This window comes from Asterias rubens, chromosome 1, assembly GCF_902459465.1.
Source record: "Asterias rubens chromosome 1, eAstRub1.3, whole genome shotgun sequence".
Lineage (NCBI taxonomy): Eukaryota > Metazoa > Echinodermata > Asteroidea > Forcipulatida > Asteriidae > Asterias > Asterias rubens.
In genome coordinates, this window is record NC_047062.1 from 19,069,405 (window position 1) to 19,084,906 (window position 15,502).

General features: G+C 36.5%; 1 protein-coding gene across 1 annotated transcript in view; it reads right to left on the reverse strand.

The window, feature by feature from the left end:
- LOC117299207 overlaps positions 1–15,502 on the reverse strand; it is a 39,950-nt gene that overhangs the window by 21,567 nt on the left and 2,881 nt on the right. Inside the window, exons 2-6 of the mRNA XM_033782669.1 lie at positions 9,340–9,477; positions 4,469–4,639; positions 3,234–3,335; positions 1,766–1,831; positions 543–743 (exon numbers count right to left, since the gene is read on the reverse strand). Coding sequence (XP_033638560.1) covers positions 543–743; positions 1,766–1,831; positions 3,234–3,335; positions 4,469–4,639; positions 9,340–9,477 — 678 coding nt within the window. The remainder of the gene's footprint in view (positions 1–542; positions 744–1,765; positions 1,832–3,233; positions 3,336–4,468; positions 4,640–9,339; positions 9,478–15,502) is intronic.

Here is a 15,502-nt window from a genome sequence, read left to right on the forward strand (position 1 = left end):
ATTGGTTTTATAGCTTCATGTAAACACAGATAACACACAAAACTTCACTAATGTGATCATACAGCTTCTTTCCGCATAAAAGAGGTGAAATACCACTGTGAACAAATCTGCACAGTTTATACACCGATACATAGACGGAGTGAATTCGTCCACTTTTTAAGATATTTGACATTACCTGTACATACACACCTCAAACACAGCTATGTGTTGGGTAATCTTATTATTTGATTCATACCTATTATTTTGTTTGCCTTCATTGTCAGCCCTCATCCATCCTGAGCCCCCTTTTCACTCCAATTTCAAACAAAATGCCTGCTAATGTCCCAACCGAAACAGAAGTTGTTATTCTGTCTGCTAAACTTGACAGATTCGCTGTTCTAGTTTAGGAAAATTAGGATAAAGTATCTATATGTCAACATAAACACCCTTATATCATACAACTTTAACAGCCTTTTTGATGGATTTGTATTCGGTTCAGCTACTTTGGGCGATAAAACAAAAAATACTGATAAATAAAACGGACTGATTATTTGTTCTCTTACAATTCCAGACACGGTTTGAACATTTTCTTCACCGAACAGGGCGCACTCTGTACCGATGTAGAGTGACGTCTCCACGGCCTGTTTGACCTCCTCAATGGTGCATTTGGTCAGGAACTGATCGTCAATAGTCCACCAGCGGTTCGTCCACCACCCCAAAAGGAACCAGACGTACCCGGGCCCCACGATGTTCTGCCTCCACGCCTGGTGGAAGAGTTACAGGTAGAAAGAGTTTGCTTCATACTTGAAAGAGGATGTGTTGTCCTTATGGACAGTGGACACTATTGGTAATTACTCAAAATAATTATTAGCATGAAACCTTATTTGGTAACGAGCAAAGGAGAGCTGTTGATAGTATAAAACATTGTGAGAAACGTCTCCCTCTGAAGTAACGTAGTTTTCGAGAAAGAAGTAATTTTCCACGAATTTGATTTCGAGACCTCAGATTTAGAATTTAAGGTCTCGAAATCAAGCACCTGAAAGCACACAACTTCGTGTGACAATGTTTTTTTTTTTCTTTCATAGTTATCTCGCAACTTCGACGACCAGGTTTGTTATTTTATGCATATGTTGAGATACTCCAAGTGAGAAGACTGGTCTTTGACAATTACCAATAGTGTCCAGGGTCATTAAGGGAATTACTAACATCAGTCATCTGTTCAGGACTGTAAGGTCATTGTTTTGTGCAATTTGTATCGATTTTACATTAGTGGTTTACCATGGCGCTCTTCATGGTAATATTGAGTCCGTTGAGTGGTCTTTAAAATACATTCATTGTTTCTAAGTAAAACATTCATTTGTAGATTTCGTTGCGGAGATACCACACGTACACATGCCCCACGATGTTGTGCCTCCAGGCCTGAAATGGTTTGTGAAGAGTTACAGGTATTGGAACAGTTTGCTTAAAAATTGTGGATAGTTCTTCAATGAATGAATTACTGACATCAATTGGTCTGCTCAGGATTACAAAGTTATTAGATCCCGAGCCCAACAGATCCCGAGCGTGACAAATTCGTCACGTATTTTGCTCAGAGTGTTGGGCAAAATATGTCAGTTCTAGGCAGGCCCTCTCAGCATCACCCGCCATGGCTACAACACTGCTCTTTTCAAACATGAAGAACTTGTTTCATTGCAAATAGTAGATGCTGGATGATGTATAATCTAAAAAGAAATAATGAGTGAATACAAATCGGCAAAATTAGGTTAACCAAATATTATGTCCCTACCTCACACATAATTCTCCTCGCCTTGCTTTCATACGTGTTGACGAGAATGACGCGGGCATCCAATTTCTTAATAAAATTAGGTATAAAATAAAGAAAACAAATTAAAAAGCAGAAAAAGATGGCTGCATTGCGGCAGGCTAAAATTTCAACCAAAGAATGTATAATTAAAACAGCGGTACCAGACCATTGTCTTGGTCGCATTGAATGTCAGAAAAACGAAATAGTTGTATAATGGCACAAAACAATATAACAAATAGTATCTGCTTGTAAAAAATACTAAATGTTGCAAATAATGGTTCAAAATTATAAACAGAACAAACCATCATTAAATAAAATCAGCACCGCAAGACAAAGATCGATGGACAGGATCGACTTGGCCTCAAATCGATCACGTTTTAGGCGGGAAACTGTTCAATGATTTCCGTGTACATGGTTTCGATTCATGGACTAATTGAGCGTTTGTGCCTCTAAGGTGAACACGATCAATTCTTGGCGAAGGATCAATAAAATTAAAAGAGTCAACATTTGTAACTTTGCAGGCGAAATGGCAAAATTGGAAAAACATGGCCAGTCTATGATCTACTGCAAAATAAGGATAAAGAAAGACAAGCTGCACTTCAATTTCTTTGTCGTTTTTGTTAGAATAAAGAATGTAATAAATAAGTAAAAATGCAAATAATTTATAGTTGATTATTATAATTGAAAAAGTCAAGCTATGATAATCACGCTTTGTGCAGTAAACCTATAACCAAAAGATGGGCCATCGTGCCTATTTTGATGAAGAAAACGCCATTCTCAATGTAAATATCTTACCACTGGTGTACATTTCCCATGACCGGGAGAGCATGGTGCAATTACTGTCAAGGCAACAACCATTTGCGAGTCTCTATAAGTCCTCCATACATATTTTAGCGAGGTAATTTGGACTAAACTGCCTGAAATTATAGTTTTTCAAAAACCCGTATATCTACATAAATCTATTGATGTAGAAGAAAAATGGCGTTTGATTGGTTGAATTTCAACCAAAAAGTATTCATTATCGCATCAGAGATTTAAAAAAATACCTGATGATATATCATAATACCTTATGATTATTTTTCAAGGGACGTGTTCAGGTTGTTCCAGTTGACCATCCAAACATTAACACAAAACCCTTTTTTTATTTATTAATCGAGCAAAAGTTTGAGAAGTCAACTTTGTGTTTTCATCTTTATGTTCATTGCTTTTTTTCTCAATTTATAACATTGTGATGAAGACTTTGTGAGAATACTGTAAATGATTCCTCCTGTCAGGCCCAACAGTGGCGTATTCATAGTTTTATTTTATTTTATTGTTACACCTTTTTTTTCTTTGGATGGAAAGCATCATTTTTGTTTTAAATATGTCCTTAATTTGTGGAGTTGCTTTTTAATGTATACACTTTTTTCCGTGCAAGTATGTTCCTCTCTAAACACTTATCTTTAAATACCTTCAAATTGGCGATCTGGTTGGTGGGGTCTTCGTCAAACGACTCTGACGAGATGACTGTGATGTTCTCCTCATTCAATAGATTGATCATGTCGTCTATGGCCTACGGGGGGGGGGGAAGACACAATATCAGACAGTTCTTTGAGCACACCAAATGATGAAAGTCCAACTTTAACTTCTTCCACGAGCTAGAGTAAAATTGAAAGTCTCTACATTTTTGTCATGGCCTTGATCGGCCACATGAACTACTACAAACATGCACATATTCTATAAAACAACACAAGCTTGTTTTTTGACGACAGGGGGCTTCCATTGAAGCTTTTAAGAAGAATGGGTTTTATTTGCCAAGACGGGAAAGTGCTAATTTCCCCTGAGTAAATAGTAACCAACCTTTTACCAGGCATCAGCAGCCTTATCATGGATTTTCTTTGAAAACTGAAATGCATTCAAATTGTTCAATGTTATTTCGAGTTTTTGTATAGTTATTTAAGGGAAGGTACACATTTGGTAATTACTCAAAACAACCATTAACTTAAAAACTGACTTGATAACGAGAATTGGAGAGCTGTTGATATTATAAAACAGTGTGAGAAACGGCTGCCTCTGAAGTAGCATAGGTTTTGAGAAAGAGGTAATTTCTCACTAAAATAATAAAAGACTTTTAGCCAGAAGTCTTTTGTCCAACAAGGGTGTTTTTTCTCTCATCATTTTCTCCCAACTTCTTAGCTCAAATTTTCACAGGCTTATATTTCATGCTTTTGTTGGGATACAGCAAGTGAGAAGATTGGTTTTTGACAATTACCAAACGTGTATACCTTCCCTTTATTAAATAAAAAGGTGTTGAAGTTCTGTAGTTTAACGCAGACGAATTGATCATAACAGCACGTTGGCACTGTCATGTCGGCCTTTATTCGTTTTAATACAGAACCAACATTGAGACATATCATATAAATCAGGCCTGACACTTCATGGAGGCAACGATTTCCTCCATGCCCCCTGGTCATTGCTTCGGTGCCCTTGAAAAGCTCCAGTAGAAACGTATAGTTTCATCACAGGCTGCCCTTTACAAGGAGAAAATGCCTTGGTGCCCTTGCCTTTTCAAAAACGAAGCTTATATGCCTGCTATATAGGTAATGCCGGACACTATAAATCGAATAGTAATGCCCATGTAAGTAAATGCAAAATGAAAATCCTCTTTAATTTTTAGTTAAATCAGATTGATTTTAATTTACTTACAAGTGAAAAAAGATCTTTATTTTCATGGATGGTGGCTACTCTTTTCCAGCCGAAGTCCTTAATGATCCTTATGCGGGCCCTGTTCAACATGGCGTCCGGCATGTAGGTGCGGTAAAAGTACGGGTACTCCACACGGTTCGATAGTGCTGAGGAGCCGGCCGAGTAAGACATCTTGAACAAATGGGAAAGACACAATGGGGTTTAGTTAATTAATAATAATGAACAAGTACATACACGAGTAGTGATTTTTTTTTTACTTTTTTTACTATGGATAATAGTGTATACAAATATTAGTATCGCCCCCATTATACATCAAAAATTGCAAATAATTAATTAAAAAACTTGCTCAAAAAAAGATAACGAAAGAAAGGGCCACAAAAGAAAACAAGGAAAACACAAGTAAATGACAATATTGGCCAACACTACTAATGAGTGCGATGCTTAGTTCCTGCATTCAAATAACAGACAAAAGGAGATAGTTAATAATTATATGAGTACCATGCTTATAGTGAGATATCCTGCAACAATAGAAAATACAAAAGAAGATAGTAAATCAGTAATGGGTACGTTCCTTAGTAAAATATCTTGCAATACTAGACAAAAATGAAAGAGCTAATTACTAATGAGTACTATGCCTATATTTAATATATTATGCAATAACAGTAAAGACAAAAGGAGAATATTTACTAGGTGGTACGATGCTTACAGCAATAATTCGAGAGACAAATAGGATAATTAATTACTAATGACTATTTTTAGTTCTTTATATTTCATAAAAAATTGTTAGTACCAAATGAGTACAATGCTTAAGACATTTTGCAACAACATAAAGATAAAACAAAATTTTAGCATGGACTCTTGATCTGGGTCAAAGTGACTCATAAAGGATCAATGGTAAGGGTAACAATGTGAAACAAGCTGACCATCTCGGAATTGGTCCAACTGTCATTTTGTCCATATACACAAAATACAAAACCTTCATTATTTTTTTTAAAGTTATTGATCCTATAGGCCTCAGTGTCAATTTTACTCGTGAATGCTTTTAAAACCTTTTTAAAAGATCCAATCGTCCTTCTCTCATAGATTTATTTGTCAGCGCAGCTTTTTATATCAATTAAGTTCCCTGTGTGCACAGTTACTACTGCAGTATTGTGACCAAAAGGATCCAGACTGGTCCCCCTCATAACTTGTTAAAATAACATGTATAAACTAGCCTGATTAAATCAAGTTGTTTTCAGAATTTATAAATATATTTAAAACAATTTAACACCAAAGTGTTAATTTAACACAATTGTGATAAGTTAACAATGGGTGATTTAACACTCATGGGGTGTTAACTGAGGACCTTAACTGCTGTATTTGTACTGCATCGTGTTTGTTCTTATATATTTTTCCGTGTACTACTTTTTTGATGATATTGAACCGCACTTCCGACACAGTTCGCGGTAAAAAAATTCCCTAAACCATTTTTGTGAAATGTAAACTATACTGGTTAAAGCCATTGGACACTTTCGGTAAACAGCATTGTCCGAGGCCCACACTTTGTGTACCACAACTTCTATATCAAATAACAAACCAGTGAAAATTTAGGCTCAATCGGTCATCGGAGTCGGGAGAAAATAACGGGAAAACCCACCCTTATTTCCGCACGTTTCGCCGTGTCATGACATGTGTTTAAAAATAAATCCGTAATTCTCTATATCGAGAGTTGATATTGTTTGAATGTTTTCTCAAAAAGTAAAGCATTTCATGGAATAATATTTCAAGAGAAGTCTTTCACCATTACTTTTTGAAACCCTGTAAGTTATTTGTAAATCTGTGAACTTAAAAAAAAAAGTTATGTACCGAAAGTGTCCAGTGGCTTTAAACAAGCTCTCAAGACACGAGAGGTATAACGAAAGCACCAACGTGCCGCCTCATGGATGACACATATTTTGGTAGCTTGAATAGCTCTTTCAACCAACGACAGTAACCAGTTGCTGTGATGGCTTTTGTTCCATGCGCTTATTTAGTTTAACCAAATAATTAACTGCCCTTAACTTGATTTTGCTGACAACAAATTGCGCAGCAAGCTATGAAGCGATAAGACACTTATGAGCATGTTTAAGACACTGGACACCTTTGGTAATTGTCAAAGACCAGTCTTCTCACTTGGTGTGTCTCAACATATTCATACAATAATAAACCTGTGAAGTTGTGTGCTATTAGATGAGTGATTTCGGGACCTCAAAATCTAATTCTGAGGTCTCGAAATCAAATTCAAATATTTTAGTGGAAAACTACTTCTTTCTCGAAAATTACGTTACTCATAGTTAGCCGTTTCTCATAATGTTTTATACTTTCAACAGCTATCCGTTGCTTGTTACCAAGTAAGTTTTTATGTTAACAATTATTTTGAGTTATTACCAATAGTGTCCAGTGCCTTTAATGACAGGTATTATAAATTCTTCAAACTATTGTGTTTTTGTGTGTAATAACTTAGACCTTGTAATATTATTATGATTGGCAATGTTTATACCAGTACTTGTTTTTGTACTGTTATGAGTCATTACTTACTTATTAGCTGTTTCTTTAGGAATTAGCACAATAAGATCCAGGTCTTCCTTCAATGCGTTTGAAAAATATGACATTGGTTGGGGACTGGCCGCTGTTAAACATGGTTTGAGCTGAAAGCGAGGTCTTTGAACTTTAGCAAGCAAGTTATCTGCCGATCTCGCAAACTATAATTTTTCTGATGCGTCGGTCAAAAGAGAAAAAGGTAGGGTAGATTGGGGTCAACTTAATGCTGAATTATTGGTAAAATTATCAAGAAAATACAATAAATGTCTAGTGCGAAAGTTTCAGCTGAATACAGTGTATATCTGTTGAGAAAACAGCAACAAAATGTCACGGTTACTTTAATCGAGAACGTCGAATCCATCCACGTTTAGCGAGGTGACAGCGGGTACCAATAGACCTTAGTCATTGTGCAGCCATCTTGAATTTTACCCATTGATATCATGGTAACCAAACAGAGGCTGGAAGAACAACATATTTGCAAAATGATTATCAGCATTCGTTATTGTTATTCGGTATACAGGAACATGACCAAGACGAAGACAGCATGGTAAAGGTATATTGCATCTCTTGGCGGTTCAAATTTGTCCACATTCAGAGTCTTCAGATGAAATGATTTTCCCATCAGGATGCTCAAGACCATAACTATCTTTACAATAAAGTATCGTGGAGACCATTGTATGACTCTACCTTTAGCAATTCTCTAAACGGAATGAGTGTTGGACAAGGACTCATGGCTGAGATAGATTACCTCTATCCTTCACAATGGATCAGCATATAGATACCGGCATTCGACAACTTGGCCTGCCTGACATGAAATGGTCATCTTAACATTTCGCAGTTTCCGGGAGATACTATTATTTCTGCACATTAGAATTGCCATCCTCAAAAATTCCCCTGTTTTTTGTTGTTGTAAAGATCACCCTTTTTTATTCCTTTTTTTTTCTAAATCGATATAGAAGAACAAAGACACAGGCAACTTCGTCGAAAAAAAATAGTTCCGGAAGAAATTTATTCGTGCTAACACTGTTACTGTGCCACGTTGCCACAGATATTAATTATTTCTTTTCAAATTTTAGAATTTTTCCCAACATTTTCTTTTAGGAAAAAAAAACCTCAGAAATTGTTTTTGCCTCGACTGAATTGATTTATTGTCATAGCAAACAGAAAGGAGCCTTTCCGTTTGTTTGTGCTCTAGTTACTTGCGGAAATATATTATTAACGTATTGTGAATATAGAGCGGTTAGGAAGTGATGCAGTGATTGTTATTAATTCAGATGAAACTTTCTGCATTTTTCTCACAAATAAAACCAACCTCTCGAACAAAATGATGTATGCATAATACAGAATAAACATCTCGTCATTGAAGAAATGATAAATTAAGAATAGAATAGAGATGTTGATCATTGATGTTTCTTTTTGTAACTCAACCTCGAGTCGTACGGTACAATTGGAACTAGGTCTTTAAATGTTTTATCAGAGGCTTGTTTCGACTGTGTTAAGCATTATACTTGTTACTTTGATCAACTATTTGTTTTTCTCAAAAGAGGTTTTGTAACGTGGGTTGTTGAAGGTAGAATTCAAATATCTAAGTTGGTTACTGTTAGCTAAAGGCAGTGGACACTATTGGTAATTACTGAAAACAGTTATTTAGCATAAAACCTTACTTGGTAAAGATAATGGGGAGCTGTTGATATACAGCATTATGAGAAACGGCTCCCTGTGAAATGACGTTGTTTTCTAGAAATAAGTAATTTTCCACGAATTTGATATCGAGACCCCATAACTCGACTTTGAGGTCTCGAAATCAATCATCTGAAAGCGCACAACTTCGTGTGACAAGGGTGTTTTTTCTTTCATTATTGTTTCGCAACTCCGACGACCAACTGAGTTCAAATTTTCACAGGTTTGTTATTTTGTGCATTATGTTGAGACACACCAAGTGAGAAGACTGGTATTTGACAATTAAAAATGATTTCCTTTTATGGAATACTTTTCATATTGTTCACCTTAATAAACAAAAAATGACTCTGAGAAAATGTTCATGCACGGGGAATCGATTAATGTGGGTTGACTGGAAAGTCAAATTTCCGTGGTGTCCGTTTGCGAAGGCTGCCAGAGATGAAAATTCCGTAATGCCAGAGATGAAAATACAGTTTTGTGCCGTTTTCTCAAAAAGTTGACACTGTAATCGGATTAAACTTTCACAAGTAACACTAATGGTATCTTCTTTAAAAAAATGCCTGTAAAATGCGAGTCTGGTCTCCTCCACGCACCAATGTTACAATATCAATAGGGGAATCATGCACACTCACTGTAATGAGGTTCCAATAGAACGACGTCTGGGCAACGGCCTGTGCAGAGGTTGAACAAGCTGGACCAATCAGCATCAGCTTCTGTGGAGGTTCGTTTATCTGCTCAAAGAACTTCCTGGTCCCGAGCCCAGCATCGCACTAAAATACAAGGGAGAACAAAGTTAGAGAGATTTAAATAATAATTTATCCTCGTATCACATTAGGGGACTCAATTTAATTGTAACTATTATCATTGATCCAGCTAAAATTACAACTTAATATTTTTATGCACCAAAGCTTTTCAACTATAAAGCAACTGAAAACAGACCAACCCCAAACGTACAGTACGAATTTAACTTTTTGAACGTGGAAATTTAATTTTGAAGCCACTTAGTTTTCAAGAAAATTTAAGTTAATGTGAAAATTGTTGAAAAGTAATTTGAACATTGAAAACTTGTTAAATGAAACAACAATCGTTGGTCATAAACGTTTAATGTTGTTTGCATATGCATGTACAATATCGTACACGATGAGTGTGTACTGTACACGAGAATTCCAACCAACGTATCGTGTACGAAAATATGGACTTTAACTCAATCATTGGGGAAGATATCCCTGCAGAACTAAAATAAAACTCGGTGGATCCAAACTGTGGACAATCAAAACACATCAGATTCTTGATTCACTCAATTAACCTGATACTTAATCCGTCTAACACCGCCTGAAAATCCCTTGGGGAATGAATTGTACAGTTCAGACATCCTCAACACAACTCCGTAAAATTCAAATTGAGAATAACAACCAAAATACAGCGGATTGTCACTATGCATTACAGATTAATTTTAGATACTTGGACCGGATGTAATTTTGGCATCGACGGTCTTTAGAATTATTTCCCCCAATTTTCATTAGAATGACTGACAGTCCTTTTTAGCATTTTTTGTGTCATTCTGCTGGCAATGAAAATGTTCAAATAAACATTTACCGTAAATAATGTGATGCCGTTGCGTGCTCCAATAGTTTTTATCTCTGTGAATTCCTCTTGACCATGTCGGCACTGAATCCTCTTCAAATAAAAGTCAAATCCATAGACACTCCCAAATAAACACTTTCAGGGACATTTGTTTTTAAGATTCTTTTAAATCCCCACCCACAACCAACTGTTCGATCTGCCCAATTTCATACACAATCGTATTTGCCTGTGCAAAAAGGAATTCTTCAATAAATCCTTCTCGTTGTAACATTCCTTTTTACTTTTGGGTTGTTTTCGAAACCACAGGTTATAAGCTTCGGCTGAGGCGTAGGCTCCGGTCCCTGATTGAAGCACCGTGTTGAAAGTGTATACGAAACGTTTGAAACATTTTTTTGACGGAGCCTATAAGCCCAAGCCCAAACCTGGTTTCGAAAAGGGACAAAGACGGTTTTACCAAAAAAAAAAAAAAAATTGTAAGTATAAAATTCATGGTAATAAAAATACGGAAGTATTTTATTTATTTAATACGAGCGTTTACGGTATGAATAATTGTGAGAGTTGAAATACGCTTATATATATAAGCATTTCTATAATATAAGCATATGAGATTTTTTAATAGAAATTAACATTATTAACTTTTATTACAAATCTATTCAAAAGTTAATATTATTAACTTTTATAACAAATCTATATTCTCACAAACTTAATGGATAAGATTGATGATTGTTATCCGGAGTCGCACTTTACCCATCTCACGAAAGAGCGAGAAGATCGAGTAAATTTAATTATTCACACGATTCTCAATAAAGAGAAGGTTTCATTGTATCTGTTTATTCAATTAGTCAAATAAACACACTTTACAACGTTGCCACGGTTAAAAATAACCGTGCACTCACATGGAAACATGCTCTTACAAGGGACACGTCGTAACGTCGCAAAATAACATTCCTACAAAGAAGAATGTTGTAGCTGGAATAATTGGAGAAACGCTCTCTGTTGACTTTGAATTCAAAGGACATGAGGCGTAACATGGGATAGACCATAAAAATGTCATGTTGGGAGTAAGGACTGACCTTTTAATTGAACTTAAATTAACTTCAAAGAACTTAAATAAAATTTCAAAAGACATTGAGGCTTGGGGCAGTAAATGAGAATAATATCACGTAAAGCCGTCTGAAGCTGGAATACTATCAGAAAACATAGATTCTATAAAAACTGCCAGGTATTGACCTCACATAATTATGCCTAAAACGTGAGATTTTACTGACACAATTTTCGGACGTTCACGTTTACGTATTTGCTCGCGCATCGTGAAGCTAAACCAGTAGTATATAGTTAGGTTTTAGTGGTGTTTACATTGAATAATTATCCGTTGACCCATAAACGTTTATCCTCTGAATTTTTTTTTTCACAGGACTCGGGAATGTAATGAGTAAACTTTGCTTACATCTGTGTATGGGTAAAACCAAAATTAATATTCTTTATCCCCGGATGCAAATTTAGTTTGGGTGCAGCATTACAAAACTTAAATTGTAGCTTTCTACTATAGCCGCCGACAACTGTTTAACGATCGACGCATTTAAATTATCAAACCCCTGCGCATATATTTTATTTATTTTTATTTATTTTAATTCTTCGGACAAAAACAAAGAAAACCATAAAACAAGCACAGGCCGTCCAGGGAAGGGCAAAAGTCCAAAAACTGTCATCAAAAAAGATGTGCCCTCCCAGACCTAGCTCATAGAAAATACACATTTATATACTATACATTAAACATTCTAAAATTGCAGTAAAAGTTTAAACAAAAGATGGCAAGTAAAAAGCAATAACACAAACGATAAACACAAGGTACTTTTTCAAAATGTCCACAGATTCACAACAAACCTACAGGGCCTGAAGACAATGACAGTAGAAAGCCTCCCCTGAAATACCATACACCGAGGAACTGCAGCCCCCGAGAAATGAGCAAAACAAGCCACAAAACATATTTCGTCTCAGTGAGACGAAAAAACCCATCAACCAGCCATGATATTATACCAAAACATCCCATAACTGGCCAATACGACCCTACACGCCAAAACTGAGACGAAAATTAACTCTGCGACATTGCCCCACCCATCCCCCAAAAACCACAGCACACCAGCAAGCACCATTCCAAGGGAAGCCCTCCACCATCACCATCCCCAAACCCTGCAAGCTCAATGTAAATCCGTGAACACCATAATTTCTGTTAGAAAAAAAATTCATTAGCCAACTAAAAAGTACATAGACCCTTCAATATAGTCAAAAAAATAAGCAGAAACACCAATACGAGTTAAAATGGGGGGGGGGGGGGGTAATAAAATAATAACAAAGAAAATAAAAAGATGAAATAAAAATGTGCACATGTAAAAATTAAACTTAAGGAAAGATCAAGGCCAGTTGAACCAATGTATTAAAAACGTAAAAAACCTACCGGGCCGAACCAATGATTTTAGTTGGCTAAATTATCTCGCAAGAGACCTTCAACGGTGTTTTTCGATTGTTGCTTAATTTGTGGGCAATCATTTCCACCGTTCGGTCATCCAATTAAAAATGAAGGTCCGAGTTTGTCTTCACAAAATTAGCCTATAAAACAAACAATTGGGTAACACTAGAATGTCCTCAAAATAAATAAATCAAAGAGAGACACCATTTTGGTCGGGTGCACTTGATTAGTTTTCAATTTGTTCCGTGGACTGCCATTGCGTGAAAACTAGTTTCAGTAAAAACTAAATGAAGAGAGAAATAATGTGTGTATATTCTTGATATGTGTGATATTTCTTTTCAATTTAAATTAAATGATCCAGGCGTTAAAATGATTGAAATTGGCCGTTGAAACCTATAATTGGACTTTGCTTTTTTAGATTTGAGTTCTTCAAAGACTCAAGGTTATTTTTACAATTAAAAGTTTCTGGACGATGAAATGCTTCTTGAATAAGAAATGGATGATTTTATTTTTTAAATTTCACAGAGTCCGAAGAGCGAACATTAGTCATGCGGCAGATGTGCGCGGGCGTGCGACGCAACGACGTCCGTATCAAAGATAACCTGTTAATATTAAAAGAATGGTTGAATAAAGATTTGTTTTTCTCTCTCAAAGAACAAAGGATTGTTCTCATATTTGTTTTCCCTCGGTCATTGGCAAATTGACCAAATTGTCGCCCTATTTCATTTTCTCAATCACCCGTTCTTCATACAAATCATTCGCTGTAGACAAACGTAATTCCACGCCTGAAATCGTGGAATCGACGTTTTTAGCTGCGCGATTTTGTTTGCTGGGGTTTTGTTCGTACATGCAACTATGTACATAGTTGACTGTCAATACATCGGTTACTTATATTTCTATGCTGGTAGACCTCCTCGTTGAAAGCCCGTGCAGCTATTTTAACGGCGATTGTGCTGCTCTAAATAAAATGGATGGACACATCATATTATATAGTTGTTTACTGTTGAAGTGTGTGACTTTATGCGCAGATGGCTGCTCAATTGAACTGCTCCACTTAAAGTTCAATGATGTTCTTGAGAGCGCATCCCGGTCACGTATGAGTTATTGGGTTAGGTTAACCCCACACAGAACTCTTCCTCTGTGCTATGGGCCTACAACAATACGAAAGTGGAAGGCCGCCAGGGCTAGGGTTGGACCATCTTATGATGGGAAGTTACGAGCAGTTTGTTTTGAGGATTCCACTATCGTCGTCCGGCCTCCGATCGAACGAATACGGTGGGGTTTTGGACCTAGTTTTATTGCACAATTCCACGGGTTGAGACCATAAAGACAATTGATCTTCGCTTCGTCTATAAACACCCAGGTCAGAATTAACCCTGTTCCGGCGGGGTCCCAAGGGGGGCTGACTCGTCTCTGGGTCAAGCAGACCTGGAAAATGGTTAAAAACAGATTCTACTTTATCCTGACTCCTTTCTGGGTCATTTTGACTCCTTTCTGGGTCATTTTGACATAGTTTCCGGGTCATTTGATCCACATATTATGGGTACACTCATTCAGAGTGGAATCTGGTGGTATTGATAACGAATGTCAAGGAAGTGAAAGGTCGTGTTGCTCATTAATTTCGCTAATGCCAGCGCAGATAATCCTCGTTAACTCATGGTGACCGTGTACGAACCATTCAGAAGGTATATAGTGGCAGTTGTGACCGTTATGTTCAGCCATTGGAGGTGATCCTTTATGTATAAGGAATGGGTGCAAAATGTATACGAGCGTCAGATTCAGCAATTTTACACTCATTTTAAGCAAATCTGACCATGATCTGACCAAGCATTTGTTGAGTACCGGGGCTCTATAACTGGCCGTTTTTGAAAATATTTGTTCGACACGTCATAATTAATGCTTAGCGTGCACGCGGCCGCATAAAAGTCCACAGCTTTAAAATAGGAATGAGTTGGAATTCATGAGCGTCATATGTGACCAGTTTTAGTGACAAATAGCATCTTTTCTTGTTCTGTCAGCAAATGGCCGTGTTCTTGTCCCAAGATACTGCCCCCTTCATGTTATCACTCCCTCGACTCCATAATTGCTTTGCGGGAAACTGGAATATGTATATTGCCGGATCCCGCTTGTTGCAGATCCCATTTTGTTACGGTTGAGGAGGTTTAAATTAGCCTATTTCCCGAGTAGTAGACCCTTGTTGTTGTGTTGAATACATGAAACCCGTTCTTCAAATTACACTCAGTTGAAAAGAGGGGAAAAATACGAACATAAAAAAAACACTAAAAAACCTGAGTATAAATTTGATTTACAACAAGAGCAAAGAGATTGTGTAGTTTTTCAGATGAGGTAATCTGAAAGAGAGTTTCTTGTATTGGTCATTATTTATAGGATTTGAAACAGTGTAAGGATTTGGGTACTTTTTCAAAATGTCCACAGATTTACACTAAACTTACAGGGTTTGAAGATAATGATAGTGGAAAGCTTCCCTTCAAATATTACTAACTAAGGTTGTGTAGTTTTTGAGAAATGAGTAAAACAAGTCACAAAATAGTTTTGGTCTCATGAGACCAAAATTATTTTAGCATGTAAAATCCCCTTAACCAGTTATGCTATTATACCAAAACCATAGCATAACTGGTTAATACGTTTTTACATGCTAAAACTGAGACGAAAATTATTACTTTTACTCATTTCTCAAAAACTACAGCACCTCGGTAAGTAAAATGTCAAAGGAAGCTTTCTAC